Here is a 25,679-nt window from a genome sequence, read left to right as displayed (position 1 = left end):
AAAGTACTAAGTAAAGGGTCTAAATACTTATGTAGATGTAATATTTCAGTAAAAAAATATATATAATTATACATTTGCACAAATTTCTAAAAACCTATTTTTGCTTTGTCATGATGAGGTATTGTGTGTAGACTGATGGGGAAAAAATGTCATCCATTTTAGAATAAGGCTGTAACGTAACAAAATGTGGAAAAAGTGAAGGGATCTGAATACTTTCCGAATGCACTGTAACTATAACTCTGGAATTGAACTATCACTGTAGGAAATACAATGGCTTTAGTCATAGTCATGGATAGGTTTAATTATTAATCTGTTGAAATATTCTAACCACCGATCATTCATCAAGTGTTATTCTGTAAATATAAATGTACTAGATATGAAGGTTATATAAACACAAGACTTCTCTCTGTGTAGAAGTGATATTCAGAAAACACTTAATCTCATTCTGCTTTGCAGAAGATCTATTCAATGTTTTGACTTCATAGCTAGTTCCTTTTCTTTTTATGTTCATTGCAATAGACACAGTGTTAAAGCTGAATCACTTTCCACAGAGAACACACATCCACATCACCACCAGACAGTAATGGCTCCTTTAAAAAAGCAGCCACCATGAACTAAAGCAGTTGTTCCCAACCAGGGGTACTAGGACCAGCGTAAGACCCTTACCGGTATAGACAGGGGAAAGAAAGTATATTTTATAATAACGCATGGAACAGAGAAGCGCCTTGAATGGGTGTGGACAATTACTCAACTGTGCATAGGTTTATGAATGAGCCACTGTGCATGCGGTGAATGATTCTGTGATCGACATTCTCTGCGTGATTAACACCTAAGGTTAAAGTTCATCATACACTTTCGCGATTTGTTTTTTAAATAGAGCAGCTGTAAATTTTGGGTGGGAATATTGTACATGTATAATATAATTCTAAGATATGTATGTACGCAAATAAATGCAAAAAATGCCACGTCTTCACTTACAAAAATCAGATGTTGAATATGTGCTATCGCGGCAGGCTGCTCAATCAAGGTCAGGAATACTCGATCACCCTGGACAGCTATCGGCCAAGTAGGGGAAGAAACTCTGAATTTCGTACAATTTTATCCGGATAAGTTAAACGTTAAGAAGATATTATATTTCTTCCTAACTTGTTTTGATTATAAGGTTGTTATGTTGTTATGCGGAGGTAATAGTAATGAAAGATAGCAGGTCTCGCTCATCAAGAAATTGCTAATGTTGTTTGTAACCAGGTAGATAGCTAGCTAGCTAATATTCAGTGCTTGTACAGAAATCTACTGTGTGTATTACGTACATTCTGAATTGAAAGCTGGCGAGGGTTTGCTGCACTGATAATGAAAGTTGTACCACGACTCAGAGAGATGAATAGCCACAAGTGGCAGTGAGTTTAACGTATACATGCTAAGCTAACTAGCTAACAATTAGCTGTGCTTTTACAGGACAGGAGGTAGCCACGTATGAACCTCTGTCCAGTCGTAGATGCCTAATTCCTGCTTGTAACATACTAGCTACAAAGTGTTCCTTTAGCAGGATATATATATTAGATAGCCCAAAAAAAAGTCTTAATCTAGAAGGAGCGCGCGTTTTGGTCCATAGTTCTGAAATGTTATAAACCGGAGCCTCGCGTGCTTCCGGGTTCGATGTTGCATTGAGCAGATGATGAAGCGGATCATCTGGGTGATCTCAGGACTAAACAGAAGGATGATGAAGCTACTGGTCGCCCTCGCGTTGATCGCCTACATTGCCTGTGAGTACAGTATGTCTGCAATACTATTGTATAGGCCTACTGTGTTGCAGTAGCTCAGCTCAATCAATACCTTTTGTGTCTGGTTCTCAGTCTCTCGAATCCAACAACAGGCTTTAATGGAAAGACTAACTTTTGTTTACATTGCCAAAATGGCCTGAACAGTAGGTGGTAGTATCCCACTTATACAATAATCAGGATGACAATAATGCTGGTGATGGTAGTTTTGATGATGTTATGGTGGTAATGATGATGAAGGCAATTCAGGTCTAACTGTCTGAATATTGTCTTCCTGAGTGTCTATGCAATGGAGTATGTTTGCAGTGAGTAGGCTAATATGGGTCTCATCTCAAGTCTCTACTGCTGGAAGGTCAATGGGCAGGGTCAGAGTACTCTCACATGAATAACAATATAGGTCTAGTCAATAGAAGGCTCTAGGCCTTGTTATTTCCCCTTCATGACTGGGAGGGTTGTTTGAGGGTGTGAGCAGAGCACACTAGTCCATTCAGTGATAGAACTGCCAGGGACCTAAAGATGCGATATTATCACTATACTTAGGTGCCCGATATGTATTGACATCACAATTCTTTAAACAGGTTAACATCCACAGACATTAAACTCTACGTTTAAAATCACCATTGGCCTCATAGCGAAATTCCTGAGTGGTTTCCTTCATCTCCGGCAACTGAGTTAGGAAGGACGCCTTTGGATACCCTGATGAAGACAGCCTCGCTGTCGAAACGTTGGTGATTAAATTTTTGCATCTGAGCTCTTAGAGTGTGCGGCTTTCCTTTATTTTCTAGGAAGGACGCCTGTACCTTTATAGTGACTGGGTGTATTGATACACCATCAAAAGTGTAATTAATAACTTCACCATGCTTAAAGGGATGTTCAATGTCTGCTTTTTTATTTTTTACCCACCTACCAATATGTGCCCTTCTTTGTGAGGCATTGGAAAACCTCCCTGGTCTTTGTTGTTGAATCTGTTTGAAATTCACTTCTCGACTGAGGGACCTTACAATTATCTGTATGTGTGGGGTACAGAGATGAGGTTGTCATTCAAAAATCAAGTTAAACACTATTATTGCACACAGAGTGAGTCCATGGAACTTATGTGACTTGTTAAGCAAATGTTTACTTCTGAACTTATTTAGGCTTGTCATAACAAAGGGTTTGAATTCTTAATGACTCAAGATATTTGAGCTTTAAATATTTAATTTGTTACAATTTCAAAAAACATAATTCCACTTTGACATTGTAGGGTATTGTGTATAAACCGGTGACAAAACATTCTTAATTTAATCCATTTAAAAATAGTCTGTAACACAACAAAATGTGGAAAAAGTCAAGGGGTGTGAATACTTTCTGAAGGCACTGTATATGTACAGTTGAAGTCAGAAGTTTACATACACCTTAGTCAAATACATTTAAACTCAGTTTTTCACAATTCCTGACATTTAGTCCTAGTAAAAATTCCCTGTTTTAGGTCAGTTAGGATCACCACTTTATTTTAAGAATGTGAAATGTCAGAATAATAGTAGAGAATTATTTATTTCAGCTTTTATTTCTTTCATCACATTCCCAGTGGGTCAGAAGTTTACATACAAATCAAAGTTTATTTGTCACGTGCGCCGAAGACAACAGGTGTAGACATGACAGTGAAATGCTTACTTACAGGCTCTAACCAATAATGCAAGAAAGGTATTAGGTGAACAATAGGTAGGTAAAGAAATAAAAACAACAGTAAAAAGACAGGCTATATACAGTAGCGAGGCTATAAAAGTAGCGAGGCTACATACAGACACTGGTTAGTCGGGCTGATTGAGGTAGTATGTACATGTAGATATGGTTAAAGTGACTATGCATATATGATGAACAGAGAGTAGCAGCAGCGTAAAAGAGGGGTTGGCGGGTGGCGGGATACAATGCAGATAGCCCGGTTAGCCAATGTGCGGGAGCACTGGTTGGTCTGCCCAATTGAGGTAGTATGTACATGAATGTATAGTTAAAGTGACTATGCATATATGATAAACAGAGAGTAGCAGCAGCGTAAAAAGAGGGGTTGGGGGGCACACAATGCATATAGTCCGGGTAGCCATTTGATTACCTGTTCAGGAGTCTTATGTCTTGGGGGTAAAAGCTGTTGAGAAGCCTTTTTTGTCCTAGACTTGGCACTCCGGTACTGCTTGCCATGCGGTAGTAGAGAAAACAGTCTATGGCTGGGGTCTTTGACAATTTTTAGGGCCTTCCTCTGACACCGCCTGGTGTAGAGGTCCTGGATGGCGGGCAGCTTAGCCCCTGTAATGTACTGGGCCGTACGCACTACCCTCTGTAGTGTGTACGGCCCAATTAGTATTTGGTAGCATTGCTTTTAAATTGTTTAACTTGGGTCAAACATTTTGGGTAGCTTTCCACAAGCTTTCCACAATAAGTTGGGTGAATTTTGGCCCATTCCTCCTGACAGAGCTGGTGTAACTGAGTCAGGTTTTGTAGGCCTCCTTGCTCGCACATGCTTTTTCAGTTCTGCCCACAAATTTTCTATAAGATTGAGGTCAGGGCTTTGTGATGGCCACTCCAATAACTTGACTTTGTTGTCCTTAAGTCATTTTGCACAACTTTGGAAGTATGCTTGGGGTCATTGTCCATTTGGAAGACCCAGTTGCAACCAAGCTTTAACTTCCTGACTGATGTCTTGAGATGTTGCTTCAATATATCCACATAATTTTCCTGCCTCATGACGCCATCTATTTTGTGAAGTGCACCAGTCCCTCCTGCAGCAAAGCACCCAAACAACATGATGGTGCCACCCCCTTGCTTCACTATTGGGATGGTGTTCTTCGGCTTGCATGCCTCCCCCTTTTTCCTCCAAACATAACGATGGTCATTATGGCCAAACATTTCTATTTTTGTTTCATCAGACCTAAGGACATTTCTCCAAAAGTATGATTTTTGTCCCCATGTGCAGTTGCAAACCATAGTCTGGCATTTTTATGGTGGTTTTGGAGTAGTGGCTTCTTCCTTACTGAGCGGCCTTTCAGGTTATGTTGATATAGGACTCGTTTTACTGTGGATATAGATACTTTTGTACCGGTTTCCTCCAGCATCTTCACAAGGACCTTTGCTGTTGTTCTGGGATTGATTTGCACTTTTCGCACCGAAGTATGTTCATCTGTAGGAGACAGAACGAGTCTCCTTCCTGAGCGGTATGATAGCTGCGTGGTCCCATGGTGTTTATACTTGCGTACTATTGTTTGTACAGATGAACGTGGTACCTTCAGGCGTTTGGAAATTGCTCCCAAGATGAACCAGACTTGTTGGAGGTCTACAAGGTCTTGGCTGATTTCTTTTGATTTTCCCATGATGTCAAGCAAAGACGCACTGAGTTTGAAGGTAGGCCTTGAAATACATCCACAGGTACACCTCCAATTGACTCAAATGTTGGAATTTTCCAAGCTGTTTAAAGGCACAGTCAATTGAGTGTATCTGAACTTGTGACCCACTGGAATTGTGATACAGTGAATTATAAGTGAAATAATCTATCTGTAAGCAATTGTTGGAAAAATGACTTGTCATGCACAAAGCAGATGTCTTAACAGACTTGTCAAAACTATAGTTTGTTAACAAGAAATTTGTGGAGTGGTTGAAAAACAAGTTTTAATGACTCCATCCTAAGTGTATGTAAACTTTGGACTTCAACTGTACATATGTACCTCCTGTACCTCGTACCCCAGCACATCGACTCGGTACTGGTACCCTGTCTATATAGTCAAGTTGTCATTACTCATTTTGTATTTATTATTACATGTTATTATTTGTCTATTTTTCTCTATTTTCTCTCTCTCTGGTTTGTTGGGAAGGGCCCCCGTAAGTAAGAATTTCGTTGTTAGTCTTCACCCGTAGCTTATGATGGACGTGACTAATAACATTTGATTTGATAGTATATGTATTGTGATTCGATACTGCTTGCAATTTGATGTTCCAAACATATTGCTCACTATATGTCTGCTGCAGAGACCAAAGAGAGCTTAGTTTTGATCAGTCATAGAAATGACATCACTACTAGCTGTAGTAGAACCACTTAATGGTGACTTGCTATTAAGTTGTAGTAGGGGTCCTACTTTACTGTCCTTACATAACAAGCCTTTGTCTGAGAATTCTTATTTCTGTTGTGTACTTGTTGTCATCATGCCAATCCTTTCAAGAGAATTTAGAAGAGAGATTTTATTGATACTTTTTCCAGAAGTGCCCCAAATCCGTCAATTCTCTTGCCTGTCGCTGCCCTCCTATACCCCACTCCTCCTATTGATTTCCTATAGAGTAGACAAAGACTGACACTGACTCTGTCCTCTGCTCCATTCTCTACAAAATGTCAGACGCCAGTCACAGGGCTCTGGAGCAGAGCAGAGACATCCAGGATGGACGAGACACAGCCAGGCTGGCTGCTGTCCCCTGGCCAGCTGTTCACCAGGGTGTCTGTCTGGAGAGGAAGACTGGGATGTAAAGCTAGTTATAGTTTTATGCATATTTTTAGACATTTGTTTAGGAGTTAGCCTTGGAAGTGTAGGGATTCATATTTTGCCTAAAATAAAAAAGTGTGGCAGTATCTGGGTGTTAATTAGGCTTGTTGTTGTTACACTTGTTTTGTTTTTGCCTCTAGGCCTAATGCACTGCTTTGTTCTCCACAGCTCATGTAAAAAAACAACACCTCTGAATTAAGAGAACATTGGAACCCATCTCATTATAATCACATACCCTGGCATTTTAAATGGATAAAATTGAAAAAACACACAGTCACATTCACAGAACTAGATTCATTCAATTATTTTCTTTGAACATTTATTTTCCAATTAGCCACTGTGTGTGGCCTTTGGCAAGCTGCCAGGTTTTGGAGGGAGAGTAAAGCCCCAGCTCCTCTTAGGACTAGGTCTGGGCAGTCCCTTACAAAAAATGATTGCAGTTTTGAAACTGCAGTAAAAGTGCAGTAACTGCAGTTGAGTCGACTTGTATTTTGGATGCAGTAATTTTACAGAATAACTGCAGTTATACTGCCCTCTAACTGCAGTTACACTGCAAAATTACTGCAGTTAAAAAAACGGTGTTATTTTGGACGCAGTATTTGCCGCATACTGCAGTTACACTGCACTCTTACTTCAAACTTTTTCCGTAAGGGTCATTAGATTAATTTGGCGCAATGAACCAATTGCCCGTATCACAAGAATTAACTTAGTGTGTTTAATTTTTTTATTGTTTAATTATTTTTGTTCTCGTCTACTTCTGTGCTGTGCGAACTGTGCACCTTCCCACTCATACACCAATACCAAACTCCTCCCCCGACACACAACAACATTGACGAAGGTTCACTTCTTCCTCTCTCACAACAAGCAGTTTCAACTCGCTATATGAGGTTTAGGACAACAGAATCGGTGATATGGACACCGAAACACATTGACATTTTACTGTAATAGAGGAGAAATTAACTTGTCTAACAATACCCTTTTATGTCTCAACTCCTAAAATTTAGAACAGGGCTGATCCTACTAAAGCGCGAGTGTCAATAACCATGATTGTGGAAAATTAAGGCTCAGTTTCTGTCGCGCGCGGTATTGCGGTACCACGTACTAGAGGTCTGCACTACAATGTTCTTACCGCTAGCAGCATTTTAGCCACAGACTTATGTGCTAGCTGTCTAGTCTGTGTTATACGCTTTAAAATACGCTTTCATATGAGGAATTGGCAACTCATTTTCGTTCTGAGAATTAAGCATCTTCTTATCCAGGTAGGTCACATGATTTCAACATCTATACAAAGTGAACAAGCCATGTTGTTCAAATAGTTGAAGATGGACAGGAGGGTGTATTCATAACAGTTAGACTGTTCCACCTTATTTGCAAGCAAATAGATCCCAAAAAATGAAATGAAGAAATATCAGAACGAGCAATGTCACAGACTGGAATATAAATATATATACATGTATATAAAACACTGACTGTACAAAACATGACCTGAATAATTCCATATCATTGTATCCCCCTCCCCCATCCGAGAGCCCTCGCCTCCTCCCTGTAGGCTGTCTCACCGTTGTTGGTAATCAAGCCTACTACTGTTGTGTTGTCTGCAAACATGATGATTGAGTTGGAGGCGTGCATGGCCACGCAGTCAAGGGTGAGCAGGGAGTACAGGAGAGGGCTGAGAACGCACCCTTGTGGGGCCCCAGTGTTGAGGATCAGCGAAGTGGAGATGTTGTTTCCTACCATCACCACCTCGGGGCGGCCCGTCAGGAAGTCCAGCTCAAGCTTAATGATGAGCTTGGAGGCTACTATGGTGTTGAATGCTGAGCTGTAGTCAATGAACAGCATTCTACATAGGTATTCCTCTTGTCCAGATGGGATAGGGCAGTGTGATGGCGATCGCATAGAATATGAACCTATTGGGGCGGTAAGCAAATTGAAGTGGGTCTAGGGTGACAGGTAAGTTGGAGGTGATATGAACCTTGACTAGTCTTTCAAAGCACTTCATGATGACAGAAGTGAGTGCTACAGGGCAATAGACATTTAGTTTAGTTCATTTAGTTCTTGGATACAGGAACAATGGTGGCCATCTTGAAGCATGTGGGGACAACAGACTGGGATAGGGAGAGATTGAATATGTCCATAAACACACCAGCCAGCTGGTCTGCGCATGCTCTGAGGACCCGGCTAGGGATGCCGTCTGGGCCGGCAGCCTTGCGAGGGTTAACACGTTTAAATGTCTTACGTCGGCCACGAGAGAAGGAGAGCCCACAGTTCTTGGTAGCGGGCTGCGTTGGTGGCACTGTATTATCCTCAAAGCGGGCAAAGAAGGTGTTTAGTTTGTCTGGAAGCAAGATGTCGGTGTCTGTGACGTGGCTGGTTTTCCTTTTGAAGTCCGTGATTGTCTGAAGGCGCTGCCACGTATGTCTCGTGTCTGAGCCGTTGACTTGCGACTCCACTTTGTCCCTATACTCACATTTTGCTTGTTTTATTGCCTTGCGTAGGGAATAACTACACTGTTTGTATTTGGCCATATTGCCAGTTGCCTTTCCATGGTTAAATGCGGTGGTTCGCGCTTTCAGTTTTGCACATCTATCCACGGTTTCTGGTTAAGGTAGGTTTTAATAGTCAAAGTGGGTATAACATCTCCTATACACTTCCTTATAAACTCACTCACCGAATTAGCCTATACCTCAATATTATTCTCTGAGGCTACCCAGAACATATCCCAGTCTGCGTGATCAAAACAATCTTGAAGCGTGGATTCCGATTGGTCAGACCAGCATTGAATAGTCCTTAGCACGGGTACTTCCTATTTGAGTTTCTGCCTATAGGAGCTGAGGAGCAAAATAGAGTCATGGTCAGATTTGCCAAAAGGAGGGCAGGGCAGGGCCTTGTATGCATTGCGGAAGTTAGAGTAACAGCGGTACAGCGTTTTTCCTGTGCGAGTGCTACAGATGATATGCTGATAGAATTTAGGTAGCCTTGTTCTCAAATTAGCTTTGTTCAAGTCCCCAGCTACAATAAATGCAGCCTCAGGATATATGGTTTCCAGTTTGCATAGAGTCCAGTGAAGTTCCTTGAGGGCCGTCGTGATATCGGCCTGAGGGGGGTTATACACGGCTGTGACAATAACGGAAGAGAATTCTCTTGGGAGATAATACGGTCGGCATTTGATTGTGAGGAATTCTAAGTTGGGTGAACAAAAGGGCTTGAGTTCCTGTATGTTGTTACAGTTACACCATGAGTCGTTTAATCATAAAACATACACTCCCGCTAGCACATTCAGCATTACTCACTCCAACAGCCACCCGCCCACCTAGTCAGTCAGTGTTCATGGGAGACAGCTTCTTACTGCCCTTGGGAGTCTCATTCAACAACCCATCACAAAGGATTTTTCCTCTTTCAATTAAAGACATTGTATGCTTCAATCAATATTTTGCTTGCACACGTACTGGTTGAATGGGTTGTGAATGTGTGACATCGATCACAATTGAGGGTGTTCCTAAGCCACTTTGATCCAGTTGGCACTACAATGGAAGTGCTTTGTCTTTTATTGTTTTGCATTCTCTCATGCACACACACACACACACACACACACACACCGCTAAGACTTAGGCTAGTCAACGGCGTATGTTTGTCACCAGGGTACAAAGTGTGGATTTTCCCTTGCATATCATCTCTCTTGCTCTCTCGCCCTCTCTCCTGCCTCTCCATGTCTCTGCCTTTCCTTTTGAGGCTCTAGTCCATTAGCGTGGAGATCCTGAAGGCCAACTGCTGCTTGTAGACTAAGTGGCTGGCTGCGACAACACATACAGCATAAGCTAGGTTAGCCGCTGGCCATGGTAGAGATAGAGATGGAGTTAGATCAAGTTCAGGGCCAGCCACTCTACTCCAAGTAGGGCAGATAGATGAGCCCCAGTTGGTTGGCAGGGAGGGGGAAGAGAGACACTTGCCCTGAGTTGTTTATGACTGGAGAGAGAGATGGATAGATGGCTATGGCAGATAAATATATGTGACAGTTATTGCTACAGTTTCCTTATTACATCTGGAGTTTGGCTATCTGTAACAGTAGGCTGTTGCTATCTCTCATGTTCCCCTGTGCCCTGTTTCCCTCGCTCCGTCTCTCTCTCCTCTCTCTCCCTGCCTGCCTGCCTCAGGCATTCCCTGGCACCAAGACTGGACTGGACTGTGTCTCCTGGTTTTGTGAGGCAGAGAAGCGCGAGAGAAGGCTAGAATCGGAGACAGGAGGAGAGTGAACTGCAGGCGAGCTGAATACAGAGTATCCATGTTTATAGGAACAAGGCTATCAAACTGTCACAGGCCACTAGCAGGTCATACTGTAGCAAGGGGTGTGTGTGTGTGTGTGTTCACCTATATGATTCACTCAGAAATACACAAACCAGAGCGCGTTGGGGGAGATTTCTCCTTTTCCCTAGCCATATTGATTTATTTACAGAGGATTGACACCCACCATCTCAGATTGTTCTGAAGTTGTTTCTGTAGTTAGAAACAGATTAGCATTTCTGATACATTATTTTGATGAAATATAATTTGATCTGAGATATTGAGCTAATTGATTGCACCCATATTGGCCATTTTAATTAATTGGATTCATATAATCGTAAATAAATATACTACCTAACATCTGATTTGGACCATAATTATTCTTAATAATGTGTAAGACATGAGGAGTCCAATTACAGTGGGCATCAGAACTATTCACCCCCTCAGATTTTTTTCACATTTTGTTTTGCGTTACAAAGTGGGATTCAATTACATTTAATTCAGTTTTTTTTCTTCCATTTATATATATATTTTACAAAATAATACAAGTTAAATAACAAAAATATAGTCGTTGCATAAGTATTCACCCCCTTTGTTTAGACAAGCCTATTTTAGTTCTGGAGTAAAATTTGCCTAAACAAATCACATAATAAGTTCCACGGACTCAGTATGAAATAATAGGGGTTAACATGACTTTTTAATGACTTTTTTTCCCTCTTTCCCCCACATATACAACAGCTGTGTAATGTTCCTCAGTCAAGTAGTGGATTTCAAGCACAGATTCGAATACAAAGACCAGGGAGCTTTTCGAAAGCCTCATAAAGAAGGGCAGTGATTTGTAGATGGGTAACAATAACAAGTCAGACATTGAATATCTCTTTTAAGCATGGTAAAGTTAATAATGTTGCTGTGGAGGATGTATTAAACCACTCAGATACATCAAAGATACAGTCGTCCTTCTGAACTGAGCTCAGGACAGGAAGGAAAATGCTCAGGGATGTCCATGATGATGATTGGTGATTTTAAAACAGCTACGGAGTTCAATGGCTGGGATGGGAGAAAACAGGATGGATCGACAACATTGTTGTGACTCCACAATAACGACCTAAATGACAGAGTGAAAAGAATGATAAAAATATGCAAAATCCTGTCTGCAACAAGGCACTAAAGTAATACTGAAGGGGAAAAAAGCACGGCAAAGGAATACAGTTTTTGCCCTAAATGCAAATTATTATTCTTTTTTTCTTTAACCTTTATTTAACTAGACAAGTCAGGAAAGGACATGCAAACAAAGCCTTATTTTTGGGGCATGCTTGACATTGGCAAAGAATGGGGAGTTGTTCAGGATAAAAAGAAACGGAATAGATCTAAGCACAGGCAAAATCCTAGAGGAAAACCTGCTTCAGTCTGCTTTCCACCAGACACTGGGAATGGAATTCACCTTTCAACAGGACAGTAATTTACAACACAAGGCCAAATCCACACTGGAGTTGCTTACCACCAAAGTTAGTTTTGACTTATATCTACTTTAAAAATCTATTGCAAGACTTAAAAACTGCTGTCTAGCCATGTTCCCCAACAATTTAGAAACAAATAAGATTAGCATTCCTGCAACATTATTTTGTTGAAATATATTTTGAACTCGGAGAAACTAAGCTAATTGATTGCACCTAAATTGGCCATTTTAAATTATAGGATTCATATAATATTCAATAATTATAGTACCGAACATCCGATTTGGACCAAACTTTTTTCTAACAATGAGTAAGACATGAGGAATCCAAAAAAGTGGACATGAGGAATTCAAAACACCACAAACCCCATGCCAATTCTACCCCATCAACAGGTATATTAGTGTCAGTTCTATATGTTTGATAAGTAGCATGGAGCTGCGGCTTGAAGTATTGTTTCTTCAACCTATAGTGTATTCAAAGAATTTGGTGCTGGTTTTTATGCACCTATTCAGAGAGAGAAAGAGTTGTAGACCTGTATGTATAGTAATATGAGAATGTGGACGTACAAAACCACTAAACCAGAACACTAAGCCTACACCATGTCATTGTGTGGAAGGTCATTTTGAAAAGCACCTTTTAGTTAATGTTATCTTCCCCTTCTCTCATCCTTCTTTGTAGCTGTCTGGGGAACCTACACCAATATGAGGTACAGTATGCTTTAATGACTATTTCCTTTCTTCATAAAACAAATGCATGGATACCAGGAAATTACTACACTGTCAGTCCCCTCTTTCATGCCGTTCCTTTTTTATATTTTGTGCTATTCCTTTTCTATCCATTCCATTCTGTTACAATCCATTAGACCTTTTTTTCCCTTCTCACTTTACTCCCTTCACCCTTAATTGCATTGGATAGACTCAAAACACACTCGACAACCCAGGACTGTTAGGGAGTTATACCCATACTCAGTCTCAACAATCTTTGTTACGTTAGAAGGAATGCACCAAAAGCACTTTAAATCATTTTTCTCCTGGCTGCTAGTGTTCATGTTTTGATTCTTATAGCTTGTAATCGGGGTAGGATTCAGACTGTAAACAGCACACGAGTTGGCTTAGCTAGCCAACTAACCATGTTACATCACTGAGTTGGTTGTTGATGTGAGCAACCAGGTGTGCTACTGTTTGATATATAAATGGACTTGGAGAGAGAGAAGAGCAACCATGTAGGACCAGCAGTGCAGATTATATAACTAGGGGTGTAGAAAGCACACGCGTGCATGCACTCTGGATTTCCCTATTTTTCTGTCTTCTTATTTTCTCTTTCTCTATCTCTGTCTCACTGTGTGTCTCTCGCTCTTTCTCTCAGTCTCTGTCTTCTCCTCCTGATCCATGTGTGTTCATAGCCTTTGTGTGTCTGTATTATGTCTGTCTGATTCTTAGGTGTGTCTGTGGGCCGGTTCGAAGTCAGGGATGGAAAGATGCACTTTCATGATGAGGGGAGGGTGATGTGGGTCTTTCACTGTAATTGTATTGACATGGGGGGGGTGGGGGGGGAGTAGGGCTGTTGCGGTGATCATCTTACCGCCACCCCGGCAGTCATGAGTCGTGACCGCAGTAAAATTCCACGTGACCGTTGAGTCACGGTAATCTCCTCTTATGCACTCTGGACTTGCGTTGGTAGCAGCCAACTTGCTGACGACCATCAGGTCGCTAATTGCCTGGTACTCAGGGCTCTATTGTCTCTCTAACCACTCTGAAATCAATGGAAAATCACATCAAACACTTATCATCAAAACAGTATAATGCTTTTAAAACCCTCACTGTGATGATCAATTTGAAGAAATTCAACAATAGGTTGAAACAGTTATTGTGGATGTTGTTTCAAAGCCTAACACAGCGAAATAGACAGCTCTTTCAAAAGTGATGACTAATTCAAACACCCATATGCATGTTAGAGCTTCTGCATAGGCTTATTCACTGAGTGAACAAAAGGAATTGTCTGAAGAGCTCCATTCTCCAGATCTGTGCCTCGACACAATCCTGTCTCGGAGCTCTACGTACAATTCCTTCGACCTCATGGCTTGGTTTTTGCTCTGACATGCACTGTCAACTGTGGGATCTTATATAGACAGGTGTGTGCCTTTCCAAATCATGTCCAATCAATTGCATTTACCACAGGTGAACTCCAATCAAGTTGTAGAAACATCTCAAGGATGATCAATGGAAACAGGATGCAACTGAGCTCAATTTCTTGTCTCATAGCAAAGGGTCTGAATACTTACAGTGCCTTGCAAAAGTATTCACCCCCTTGGCGTTTTTCCTATTTTGTTGCATTACAACCTGTAATGTAAGTGGATTTTTTTATTTGGATATCATGTAATTGACATACACAAAATAGTCCAAATTAGTGAAGTTAACTTTTTTTTTTTCAAGAAATTCTAAAAAATTTAAAATGGAAAGGTGATGCATGCATATGTATTCTTCCCCCTTTACTATGAAGCTCCTAAACAAGATCTGGGGCAACCAAGTCCACCTGTGTGCAATCTAATTGTCACATGTATGTCCCATGATCTCAGTGTATATATACACCTGTTCTGAAAGGCCCCAGAGTCTGCAACACCACTAAGCAAGGGGCACCACCAAGCAAGCTGCACTATGAAGACCAATGAGCTCTCCAAACAGGTCAGGGACAAAGTCATGGAGAAGTACAGATCAGGGTTGGGTTATAAAAAAAGATCAGAAACTTTGAACATCCCACGGAGCACCATTAAATCCATTATTAAAAATGGAAAGAATATGGCACCACAACAAACCTGCCAAGAGAGGGCCGCCCACCAAAACTCACGGACCAGGCAAGAAGGGCATTAATCAGAGAGGCAACAAAGAGACCAACGATAACCCTGGAGGAGCTGCAAAGCTCCACAGCGGAGATTGGAGTATCTGTCCATAGGACCACTTTAAGCTGTACACTCCACAGAGCTGGGCTTTACGGAAGAGTGGCCAGACAAAAATAAGCAAACATGTTTGGTGTTTGCCAAAAGGCATGTGGGAGACTCCCCAAACATATTGAAGAAGGTACTCTGGTCAGATGAGACAAAAATTTAGCTTTTGGCCATCAAGGAAAATGCTATGTCTGGCGCAAACCCATCACCCCGAGAACACCATCGTCAGGGACTGGGATATTGGTCAGAATTGAAGGAATGATGTATGGCGCTAAATACAGGGAAAATTGAAGGAAACCTGTTTGTCTTCCAGAGATTTGAGACTGGGACGGAGGTTCACCTTCCAGCAGGACAATGACCCTAAGCATACTGCTAAAGCAACACTTGAGTGGTTTAAGGGGAAACATTTAAATGTCTTGGAATTGCCTAGTCAAAGCCCGGACCTCAATCCAATTGAGAATTTGTGGTATGACTTAAAGATTGCTGTACACCAGCGGAACCCATCCAACTTGAAGGAGCTGGAGCGGTTCTGTCTTGAAGAATGGGCAAAAATCCCAGTGGCTAGATGTGCCAAGCTTATAGAGACATACTCCAAGAGACTTGCAGCTGTAATTGCTGCAAAAGGTGGCTCTACAAACTATTGACTTTGGGGGGTGAATAGTTATGCATGCTCAAGTGTTCTGTTTTTTTGTCTTATTTCTTGTTTGTTTCACAATATAAAATATTTAGCATCTTCAAAGTGGTAGGCACTTTGAAGTGGTAGGCACCCCCAATTTTTGTTTTAATTCCAGGTTGTAAGGCAACAAAATAGGAAAAATGCCAAGGGGGTGAATACTTTCACAAGCCATTGTATGTAAATAAGATGTCATTTTATTTTGAGTACATCGCTTTGTCATTATGGGGTATAGTGTATAGAGAGAGAGAGAGAGAGAGAGAGAGGGGGATTGAAGGAGAGAGAGAGGGGGATTGAAGGAGAGAGAGAGGGGGATTGAAGGAGAGAAAGAGGGGGATTGAAGGAGAGAAAGAGGGGGATTTGAGGGAGAGAAAGAGGGGGATTTGAGGGAGAGGAAGAGGGGATGGAGGGAGCAAATGATGCAATGTAGGGAATGAGAGGAAGTGGAGAAGTAAAGGGGGAGACAACCAGACACAGCCAGACAGGGGAGAGGAGGAGGTGGAGGAGTGGGGGACAGATAGACATACGGAGGCAGCATGGGTACGAAAAGCGGGCTTTGTGTGGTGAGCTATTGACTCTGGGCTGAAGTGATTAGAGTTTCAATCGCGCCTCACTGTATGGCTCTTTCTCTCTATCTCTCTAGATCCATACAGGAACATGGAGAGATGAAGATTGAGGAAAGGATTGACGAGGTGAGTTCTCTCTTCCTCACCGCTTTACATACATCATGCAATGTAGGATCAATATGAATAATATAATGTCCCCAGCACAAAATCTTACGTCACACACACACACAGTGTACACACTGACATGTCGCTGTGTGTGAAGGCATTTTAATTCAAACTCCCAGTCAGAGGCCTGACACCCGAGGTGTTCAAACATCTCGCCGCTTTTCTCGTTGTGCTGCGGTCAGTTTTTAACCTCTTTATCTGTCTCTTTGTTATATTTACCCAGAAGGCCCAAACACCCGCTGAGGGAGAGCTGTAAATGATGCCGATATAGACAGACCGACAGGCCCAATGGGAGGCCTTACTAATGATGATTTAGAGCAGGAATGGATGTCTAGAGACTCTTCCTCCTGGCGAGCCGCACTGTGCTTCTGTTCCAGCTCAGCACTAAACACACCTGATTCTAGTTGTCCTGTATACTGGACATTGTGTCACCCTGGGATGTGTTTAGCATTGTGGACAGTTTGTTACTACAAGTGTTACTACAAAGTAGTGAATATGGATTGGCTATCACTGTGCGGGAGAGAGAGAATTACCAGTCTGTTACTGAATCAAAATGGTGTCTTTATCTCTGTCAATTTCCTCATTAGAATAGGGCTCTTTCGTATCTGGCTGACCTTACGGTTCAAAGTGGCTCTGAAGACTCATTTCTGGGTGTCTGCGCAGGCTTTTATCCAGGGTGACATTTCTCCCCAGACACACTGATCTCTGATTAGAAGTCTCACGCCAATGGGGGTGAAGGTGTTGTCTGGGAATGTAACAAGCAAAACAGTGTGTGTGTGTGTGCGCGTACAATGCAAGCTTAAGGGAATACAACAAACTAAATGATTGATGTGTCACTTAGTCTTGTCGTCGGGTGCGTTTGTAAACCCGGCAGGCAAAACAGTTCCACATGAAATCACACATTCCTCAGCAGATGAGCAGCCAAAACCAAACTGCTCTGAATGACTATTTAGCATTACCTTTACACTATATGTGTCCTTACAGTAGGATAATACCATGGTAACACATTATCCCTGCAGGATCAGTCTAATCTGTCTTTATATTCTTCTGTCTCTCTTTCTCTCTTTCTCACAGGCAGTTGCTCCCCTCAGAGAGAAGATCCGGGATCTGGAGCTGAGGTATGTCTGCTTCATCACACACCTGCAAACAAACAAACACACAAACACACGCACGCGCACGCACACGCACACAAACGCACGTAAACACACACACGCACACAAACGCACGTAAACACACACACACACACAAACGCACGTAAACACACACACACAAACGCACGTAAACACACACAAACGCACGTAAACACACACACACACACACACACACACACACACACACACACACACGTACACACACACACACGTGCACACAAATGCACGTAAACACACACACGTACACACAAACGCACGTAAACACACACAAACGCACGTAAACACACACACGTAAACACACACACACACACACACACACACACACACACACACACACATTAACCTCTCTAGGGTATGTGGGACGAAATCGTCCCACCTACTCAACAGCCAGTGGAATCCCGTGGCGCGATATTCAAATACCTTAGAAATGCTATTACTTCAATTTCTCAAACATATGACTATTTTACACCATTTTAAAGACAAGACTCTCGTTAATCTAACCACACTGTCCGATTTCAAAAAGGCTTTACGACAAAAGCAAAACATTAGATTATGTCAGCAGAGTACCCAGCCAGAAATAATCAGACACCCATTTTTCAAGCTAGCATATAATGTTACATAAACCCAAACCACAGCTAAATGCAGCACTAACCTTTGATGATCTTCATCAGATGACACTCCTAGGACATTATGTTATACAATACATGCATGTTTTGTTCAATCAAGTTCATATTTACATCAAAAACCAGCTTTTTACATTAGCATGTGACGTTCAGAACTAGCATACCCACCGCAAACTTCCGGTGAATTTACTAAATTACTCACGATAAACGTTCACAAAAAACATAACAATTATTTTAAGAATTATAGATACAGAACTCCTTTATGCAATCGCTATGTCCGATTTTAAAATAGCTTTTCGGCAAAAGCACATTTTGCAATATTCTGAGTAGATAGCTCGCCATCACGGGCTAGCTATTTTGACACCCACCAAGTTTGGCCCTCACCAAACTCAGATTTACTATAAGAAAAATTGGATTACCTTTGCTGTTCTTCGTCAGAATGCACTCCCAGGACTTCTACTTCAATAACAAATGTTGGTTTGGTTCAAAATAATCCATAGTTATGTTCAAATATCCTCTGTTTTGTTAGTGCGTTCAAGACACTATCCGAAGGGTGACGCGCCGGCGCGTATCGTGACAAAAAAATTCTAAATATTCCATTACCGTACTTCGAAGCATGTCAAACGCTGTTTAAAATCAATTTTTATGCGATTTTTCTCGTAAAAAAGCGATAATATTCCGACCGGGAAACCCTGTTTTTGTTTAAAGACTCAAAGTTGAAAATCGCCTCGTGCACGCCAGTCTCATTGTTCTCAGATCGACCACTTACCAAATGCGCTACTGTTTTTCAGCCATGGCCTGCAAAGTCATCATTCAACGTTCTGCCGCCTTCTAAGAGCCTATGGGAGCCGTAGGAAGTGTCACGTTACAGCAGAGATCCTCAGTTTTCAATAAAGAGAGTGTAGAAGGCCAAGAAATGGTCAGAGAGGGCACTTCCTGTTTGGAATCTTCTCAGGTTTTTGCCTGCCATATGAGTTCTGTTATACTCACAGACACCATTCAAACAGTTTTAGAAACTTTAGGGTGTTTTCTATCCAAATCAAACAATTATATGCATATTCTAGTTTCTGGGCAGTAGTAATAACCAGATTAAATCGGGTACGTTTTTTTATCCGGCCGTGCAAATACTGCCCCCTACCCTAGAGAGGTTAAACAATTTTAAAGGCAATGCTACTAAAAACTAGTATATGTAAACTTCTGACCCACTGGGAATGTGATGAAATAAATAAAAGCTGAAATAAATCATTCATACACACAGTTGAAGTCGGAAGTTTACATACACCTTAGCCAAATACATTTAAACTCAGTTTTTCACAATTCCTGACAATTAATCCAGGTAAAAAAATCCTCGTTTTATGTCAGTTAGGATCACCACTTTATTTTAAGAATGTGAAATGTCAGAATAATAGTAGAGAGATTTATTTCAGCTGTTATTTATTTCATCACATTCCCAGTGGGTCAGAAGTTTACATGCACTCAATTGGTATTTGGTTGCATTGCCTTTAAATTGTTTAACTTGGGTCAAATTGTCATGCACAATGTAGATGTCCTAACCGACTTGCCAAAACTATAGTTTGTTAACAAGACATTTGTGGAGTGGTTGAAAAACGAGTTTTAATGACTCCAGCCTAAGTGTATGGTAACTTCCGACTTCAACTGCACATTCCAATGCATACTCAAACACATTCGTGTCACACACACACACACACACACACACACACACACACACACACACACACACACACACACACACACACACACACACACACACACACACACACAATCAGTCCTTAGAGGGGGGAATGACTCATGTTCTGTTAGGTAACACAATTACCTTGAATGGGCTGTGTGATTAGGGTGAAATAGTAAACATGTCTCCCTCTCTTCTGAAGGGTTTAGTGGGTAGATAGTTTGCAACTCCCCAAAGAAAAGAGTGTTGTCACACTGGTAATGTGGTTTTTCCAACTCCTGGCCCAGTCTTCCCTGGGGCCCAGTCTTCACTGGGGGGATATGGAGGGCCACGACACACACACACACACACACACACACACACACACACACACACACACACACACACGGCTCCCTGCCAGGACACACACACACACACACACACACACACACACACACACACACACACACACACACACACACACACACACACACACACACGGCTCCCTGCCACAACCCACACTGCTCCCTGTAGCGACCCACACTGCTCCCTGCCACAATCACACTGCTCCCTGCCACAATCACACTGCTCCCTGCCACAATCACACTGCTCCCTGTCACGACCCACACTGCTCCCTGTCACAATCACACTGCTCCCTGTCACGACCCACACTGCTCCCTGCCACAATCACACTGCTCCCTGCCACAATCACACTGCTCCCTGCCACAATCACACTGCTCCCTGCCACAATCACACTGCTCCCTGCCACAATCACACTGCTCCCTGCCACAATCACACTGCTCCCTGTCACGACCCACACTGCTCCCTGCCACAATCACACTGCTCCCTGTCACAATCACACTGCTCCCTGTCACAATCACACTGCTCCCTGTCACAATCACACTGCTCCCTGTCACAATCACACTGCTCCCTGTCACAATCACACTGCTCCCTGTCACAATCACACTGCTCCCTGTCACAATCACACTGCTCCCTGCCACAATCACACTGCTCCCTGTCACAATCACACTGCTCCCTGTCGCGACCCACACTGCTCCCTGTCGCGACCCACACTGCTCCCTGTCGCGACCCACACTGCTCCCTGTCGCGACCCACACTGCTCCCTGCCGCGATCACACTGCTCCCTGCCGCGACCCACACACTGCTCCCTGCCGCGACCCACACACTGCTCCCTGCCGCGACCCACACACTGCTCCCTGCCGCGACCCACACACTGCTCCCTGCCGCGACCCACACACTGCTCCCTGCCGCGACCCACACACTGCTCCCTGCCGCGACCCACACACTGCTCCCTGCCGCGACCCACACACTGCTCCCTGCCGCGACCCACACACTGCTCCCTGCCGCGACCCACACACTGCTCCCTGCCGCGACCCACACACTGCTCCCTGCCGCGACCCACACACTGCTCCCTGCCGCGACCCACACACTGCTCCCTGCCGCGACCCACACACTGCTCCCTGCCGCGACACACACACTGCTCCCTGCCGCGACACACACACTGCTCCCTGCCGCGACACACACACTGTTCCCTGCCACAATCACAGTGTTAACCCACAGGCCAGAGGGGCCAAGCCTAATAATAAGCCCAGATGATGTCCCTAAAGAAGTCCTCTACTGTTCTGTTCTGGACTGTTACTCATCTCTCAGCATGATAGACCCAGTAGCCTTACAGCTCTCATCAACATGATGCTAACACATGACTTATAGATGGATTTCATGGCTTTGATTTGTATTAATGTACTTTCCTCCTATCAAAGGATTAATTTGTGGAATGTTTATCCTGATTTCCAGTTTCTCTCAGAAATACCCCCCTGTGAAGTTCCTCTCAGAGAAGGATCGGAAAAGGATTTTGGTGAGTGTTTCAAAATGCATACACCCCACACACAAACACACACACGTTCCTCTCTTATCTCTGAGATCAGAACCCTGGACTTAAAGCATTTATCTGTTCCACGGTGCCATCTCCACCTCTTCTACCATCCTCCTTTCCTGCTGCCCTCAGCCTGTCAGCCCTCTTAGACGTCCAATTACTTCTCAATTAAATGTTTTCTCTCTGGTTCCCTGGCTTTAAAAAAAATATATATATATTTAATATATTTTTTTAATATATATATATCTGAGGTGGCAGACATTGCGCTGTGGAGAATCATACTTTTTGATCAGATCTCTGAGCTGAAATCCTGTCAGGGAACGTGTGTGTGAAATGTGTGTGTGAGATGAGTGTGTGTACGTTACTATACGCCTGTGGAGCTGCTCTGAGGCTGAGAGCCCCAACAGGGTCATGATTTCCTGGGCTTGCGTAAGCCACCACTCACTGGACAGTTGAGTCGACTCCCCACTGAGTTGTCTGGCTGGCAAACCTCCTCATCCAGAGTTCCATACTAAACACATCCTCTCTTATACATCTAATCATTGCCCACTAGGGATTACACTTTAGGACAGGTCTGTTGTGTCTGTCTAGCTGGCTGGCTGGCTGCTAGACCCTTATCCAAACATATTACACTTGCTCTTTAATGGACAACCAGCTGCAACTAGCTTCAAGGCATACTAGGGATTAGGTCTATGCTTCAGGACAGGTCTGTCTGACTGAAATGCTGCTTACCCAATCTCAATATAAACAGCTTTCTATTAACCTCAGCCTATACTATTATTCTCTTGCTCCCCATGTTATGCTCCCCCATGTTATGCTCCCCCAAGTTAGATGTCCGAAGTTGTCTCTTGTATCTGAAGTTAAGATTTTACCCAAATTCGGACACACTGAAAGTTTGCTCTCTCTCCCTTCTTCCCTCTGAAATGGTTATCCTGAATTAGATCCATCTTACTCTGTCATGGTTATCCTGAATTAGATCCATCTTACTCTGTCGTGGTTATCCTGAACTAGATCCATCTTACTCTGTCGTGGTTATCCTGAATTAGATCCATCTTACTCTGTCGTGGTTATCCTGAATTAGATCCATCTTACTCTGTCGTGGTTATCCTGAACTAGATCCATCTTACTCTGTCGTGGTTATCCTGAATTAGATCCATCTTACTCTGTCGTGGTTATCCTGAATTAGATCCATCTTACTCTGTCGTGGTTATCCTGAATTAGATCCATCTTACTCTGTCGTGGTTATCCTGAACTAGATCCATCTTACTCTGTCGTGGTTATCCTGAATTAGATCCATCTTACTCTGTCGTGGTTATCCTGAATTAGATCCATCTTACTCTGTCGTGGTTATCCTGAACTAGATCCATCTTACTCTGTCGTGGTTATCCTGAACTAGATCCATCTTACTCTGTCGTGGTTATCCTGAATTAGATCCATCTTACTCTGTCGTGGTTATCCTGAACTAGGTCCATCTTACTCTGAAATGGTTATCCTGAACTAGATCCATCTTACTCTGTCGTGGTTATCCTGAATTAGATCCATCTTACTCTGTCATGGTTATCCTGAATTAGATCCATCTTACTCTGTCATGGTTATCCTGAACTAGATCCATCTTACTCTGTCATGGTTATCCTGAACTAGATCCATCTTACTCTGTCTAGATGTTTTTTGTGCCCTCTATCTCCTCCCCTCCCCCTCTCATGGTGGGGTCCCTTTCTCTCTTTCTCTGTGTTTCTCCCTCCCTCCCTCACTCATGGTGTAACCCTCTATCCCCTAGATAACAGGCGGCGCAGGCTTTGTTGGCTCCCATCTGACTGATAAGCTGATGATGGACGGCCATGAGGTGACGGTGGTGGACAACTTCTTCACGGGCCGCAAGAGGAACGTGGAGCACTGGATCGGCCATGAGAACTTTGAGCTCATCAACCACGACGTGGTGGAGCCGCTCTACATCGAGGGTGAGTGAAGACGCACACAGACACACACACACACGCACAGAAACACACACGTACACAGAATTCATACAATCACATATAGTGGCACATATAATAGGGACACTGTATAAACACTGATTGCCACACAGTACTGTAATCTCCAGCTTCGCTTAACTTGTGTTTAGAAGACCAGGTGTGACAATATACCACTAGATAGACTGAAATCTCTCTCTCTCTCTCTCTCTCTCTCTCTCTCTCTCTCTCTCTCTCTCTCTCTCTCTCTCTCTGTGTCTCTCTCTCTCTCTCTCTCTCTCTCTCTGTGTCTCTCTCTCTCTCTCTCTCTCTCTCTCTCTCTGTGTCTCTCTCTCTCTCTCTCTCTGTGTCTCTCTCTCTCTCTCTCTCTCTGTGTCTCTCTCTCTCTCTCTCTCTCTGTGTCTCTCTCTCTCTCTCTCTCTCTCTGTGTCTCTCTCTGTGTCTGTCTGTAATATTTGATCAGTCAGTCTGTCCAACAGGCTTCTGGGCTGTTCCACCAATTTGGTGCCTTTCGAGATGTGTAACTTGGTGAACAAATAAGTTTGATTTCATCTAGTTTTAACAGTCATAAAGAGCAAATGTTTTTCCCATCAAGATGTTCAATAAATGACTATAGTAAATACCTATTAAGGTTTTTCCATCTCAAGAGGTTAAATAAATGACTATACTAACTGCCTATTCAGTGCCAAATTAATAGGGCCTCCTGAGTGGCGCAGAGGTCTAAGGCATTGCATCGCGGCACTAGGGGTGTCACTAGGGGTGTCACTACTGACTCGTGTTTGCATCTCAAGGTGAAAAAAACTGTCTGCATGTTCTTCACAAAGAGAGCAACAGATGCTACTGAGCCAGATGTCTGTGTGTCAGGGGAGAAGCTCCAGGTGGTATCTGATTTTAAGTACCTTGGAATCATACTTGATTCCAACCTCTCTTTTAAAAAGCATGTGAAAAAGGTAATTCAAATAACCAAATTCAACCACGCCAATTTCCAATTTATACGAAATTGCTTGACTACAGAGGTAGCAAAACTGTACTTCAAATCTATGACACTCCCCCACTTAACATACTGCTTGACTAGTTGGGCCCAAGCTTGCTGTACAACATTAAAACCTATTCAGTCTGTCTACAAACAGGCTCTCAAAGTGCTTGATAGGAAGCCCAATAGCCATCATCCCTGTTACATCCTCAGAAAGCATGAGCTCCTGAGTTGGGAAAATCTTGTGCAATACACCGACGCATGTCTTGTATTCAAGATCCTAAATGGCCTAGCTCCCCCTCCACTCAGTATTTTTGTTAAACAGAAAACCCAAACCTATGGCAGCAGATTCACAAGGTCTGCCATGAGAGGTGACTGTATAGTTCCCTTAAGGAAAAGCACCTTTAGTAAATCTGCTTTCTCTGTGAGAGCTTCCCATGTCTGGAACACACTGCCATCAGACACACATAACTGCACCACCTACCACACTTTCACAAAAAAAATGAAGACATGGCTAAAGGTCAATCAGATTTGTGAACATAATCCCCTGTATTGCCGCTTTCCATGTTGTCTGTTGTCTGTAGCTTGTGAGGTGTGGAAACACTTTGTTGCTTTTATGGATTTTGTCTTGTTGCTTTTTGTGCTATGTTGCTGTGTCTTGCTTGTCCTATGTTGCTCTGTGTGTGCTCACTGCTCAATGATTGTCTGTATTGTAATTGTTTTAAATAACCTGCCCAGGGACTGTGGTTGAAAATTAGCCGGCTGGCTAAAACCGGCACTTTTACTGAAATGTTGATTGATGTGCACTGTCCCTGTAAAAATAAAATAAATTCAAACTACAGATACGGGTTCAATCCAGGGCTGTGTCGCAGGCGGCAGCGACCGGGAGACCCATGAGACAGTACACAATTGGCCCAGCGTCGTCCGGGTTAGGGAGGGTTTGGCCGGCTGGGATGTCCTTGTCCGATCGCACTCTAGCGACTCCTTGTGGCGGCATGCAAACTGACTTCGGTCGTAAGTGGAACCACCAAGACTCTTCCTAGAGCTG

General features: G+C 42.9%; 1 protein-coding gene across 1 annotated transcript; it reads left to right on the top strand.

Annotated features, from left to right (window-relative positions):
• The first annotated feature begins 1,030 nt into the window (after window positions 1-1,030).
• uxs1 (UDP-glucuronate decarboxylase 1) lies at window positions 1,031-24,283 on the top strand. The gene is given in 7 exon segments (NM_001141613.1): window positions 1,031-1,763; window positions 12,688-12,715; window positions 16,267-16,315; window positions 17,429-17,472; window positions 21,613-21,673; window positions 23,469-23,649; window positions 24,122-24,283. Coding segments are annotated over 7 exon segments (531 nt in total). The 5' UTR covers window positions 1,031-1,672; the 3' UTR covers window positions 24,199-24,283.
• Window positions 24,284-25,679: the final 1,396 nt, after the last annotated feature.

Source organism: Salmo salar, chromosome 25 (assembly GCF_965601325.2).
Source record: "Salmo salar chromosome 25, fSalSal1, whole genome shotgun sequence".
Classification (NCBI taxonomy): Eukaryota; Metazoa; Chordata; class Actinopteri; order Salmoniformes; family Salmonidae; genus Salmo; species Salmo salar.
Note: the sequence above shows the minus strand (reverse complement) of the source record. Positions and strands in the feature narration are given on the sequence as shown.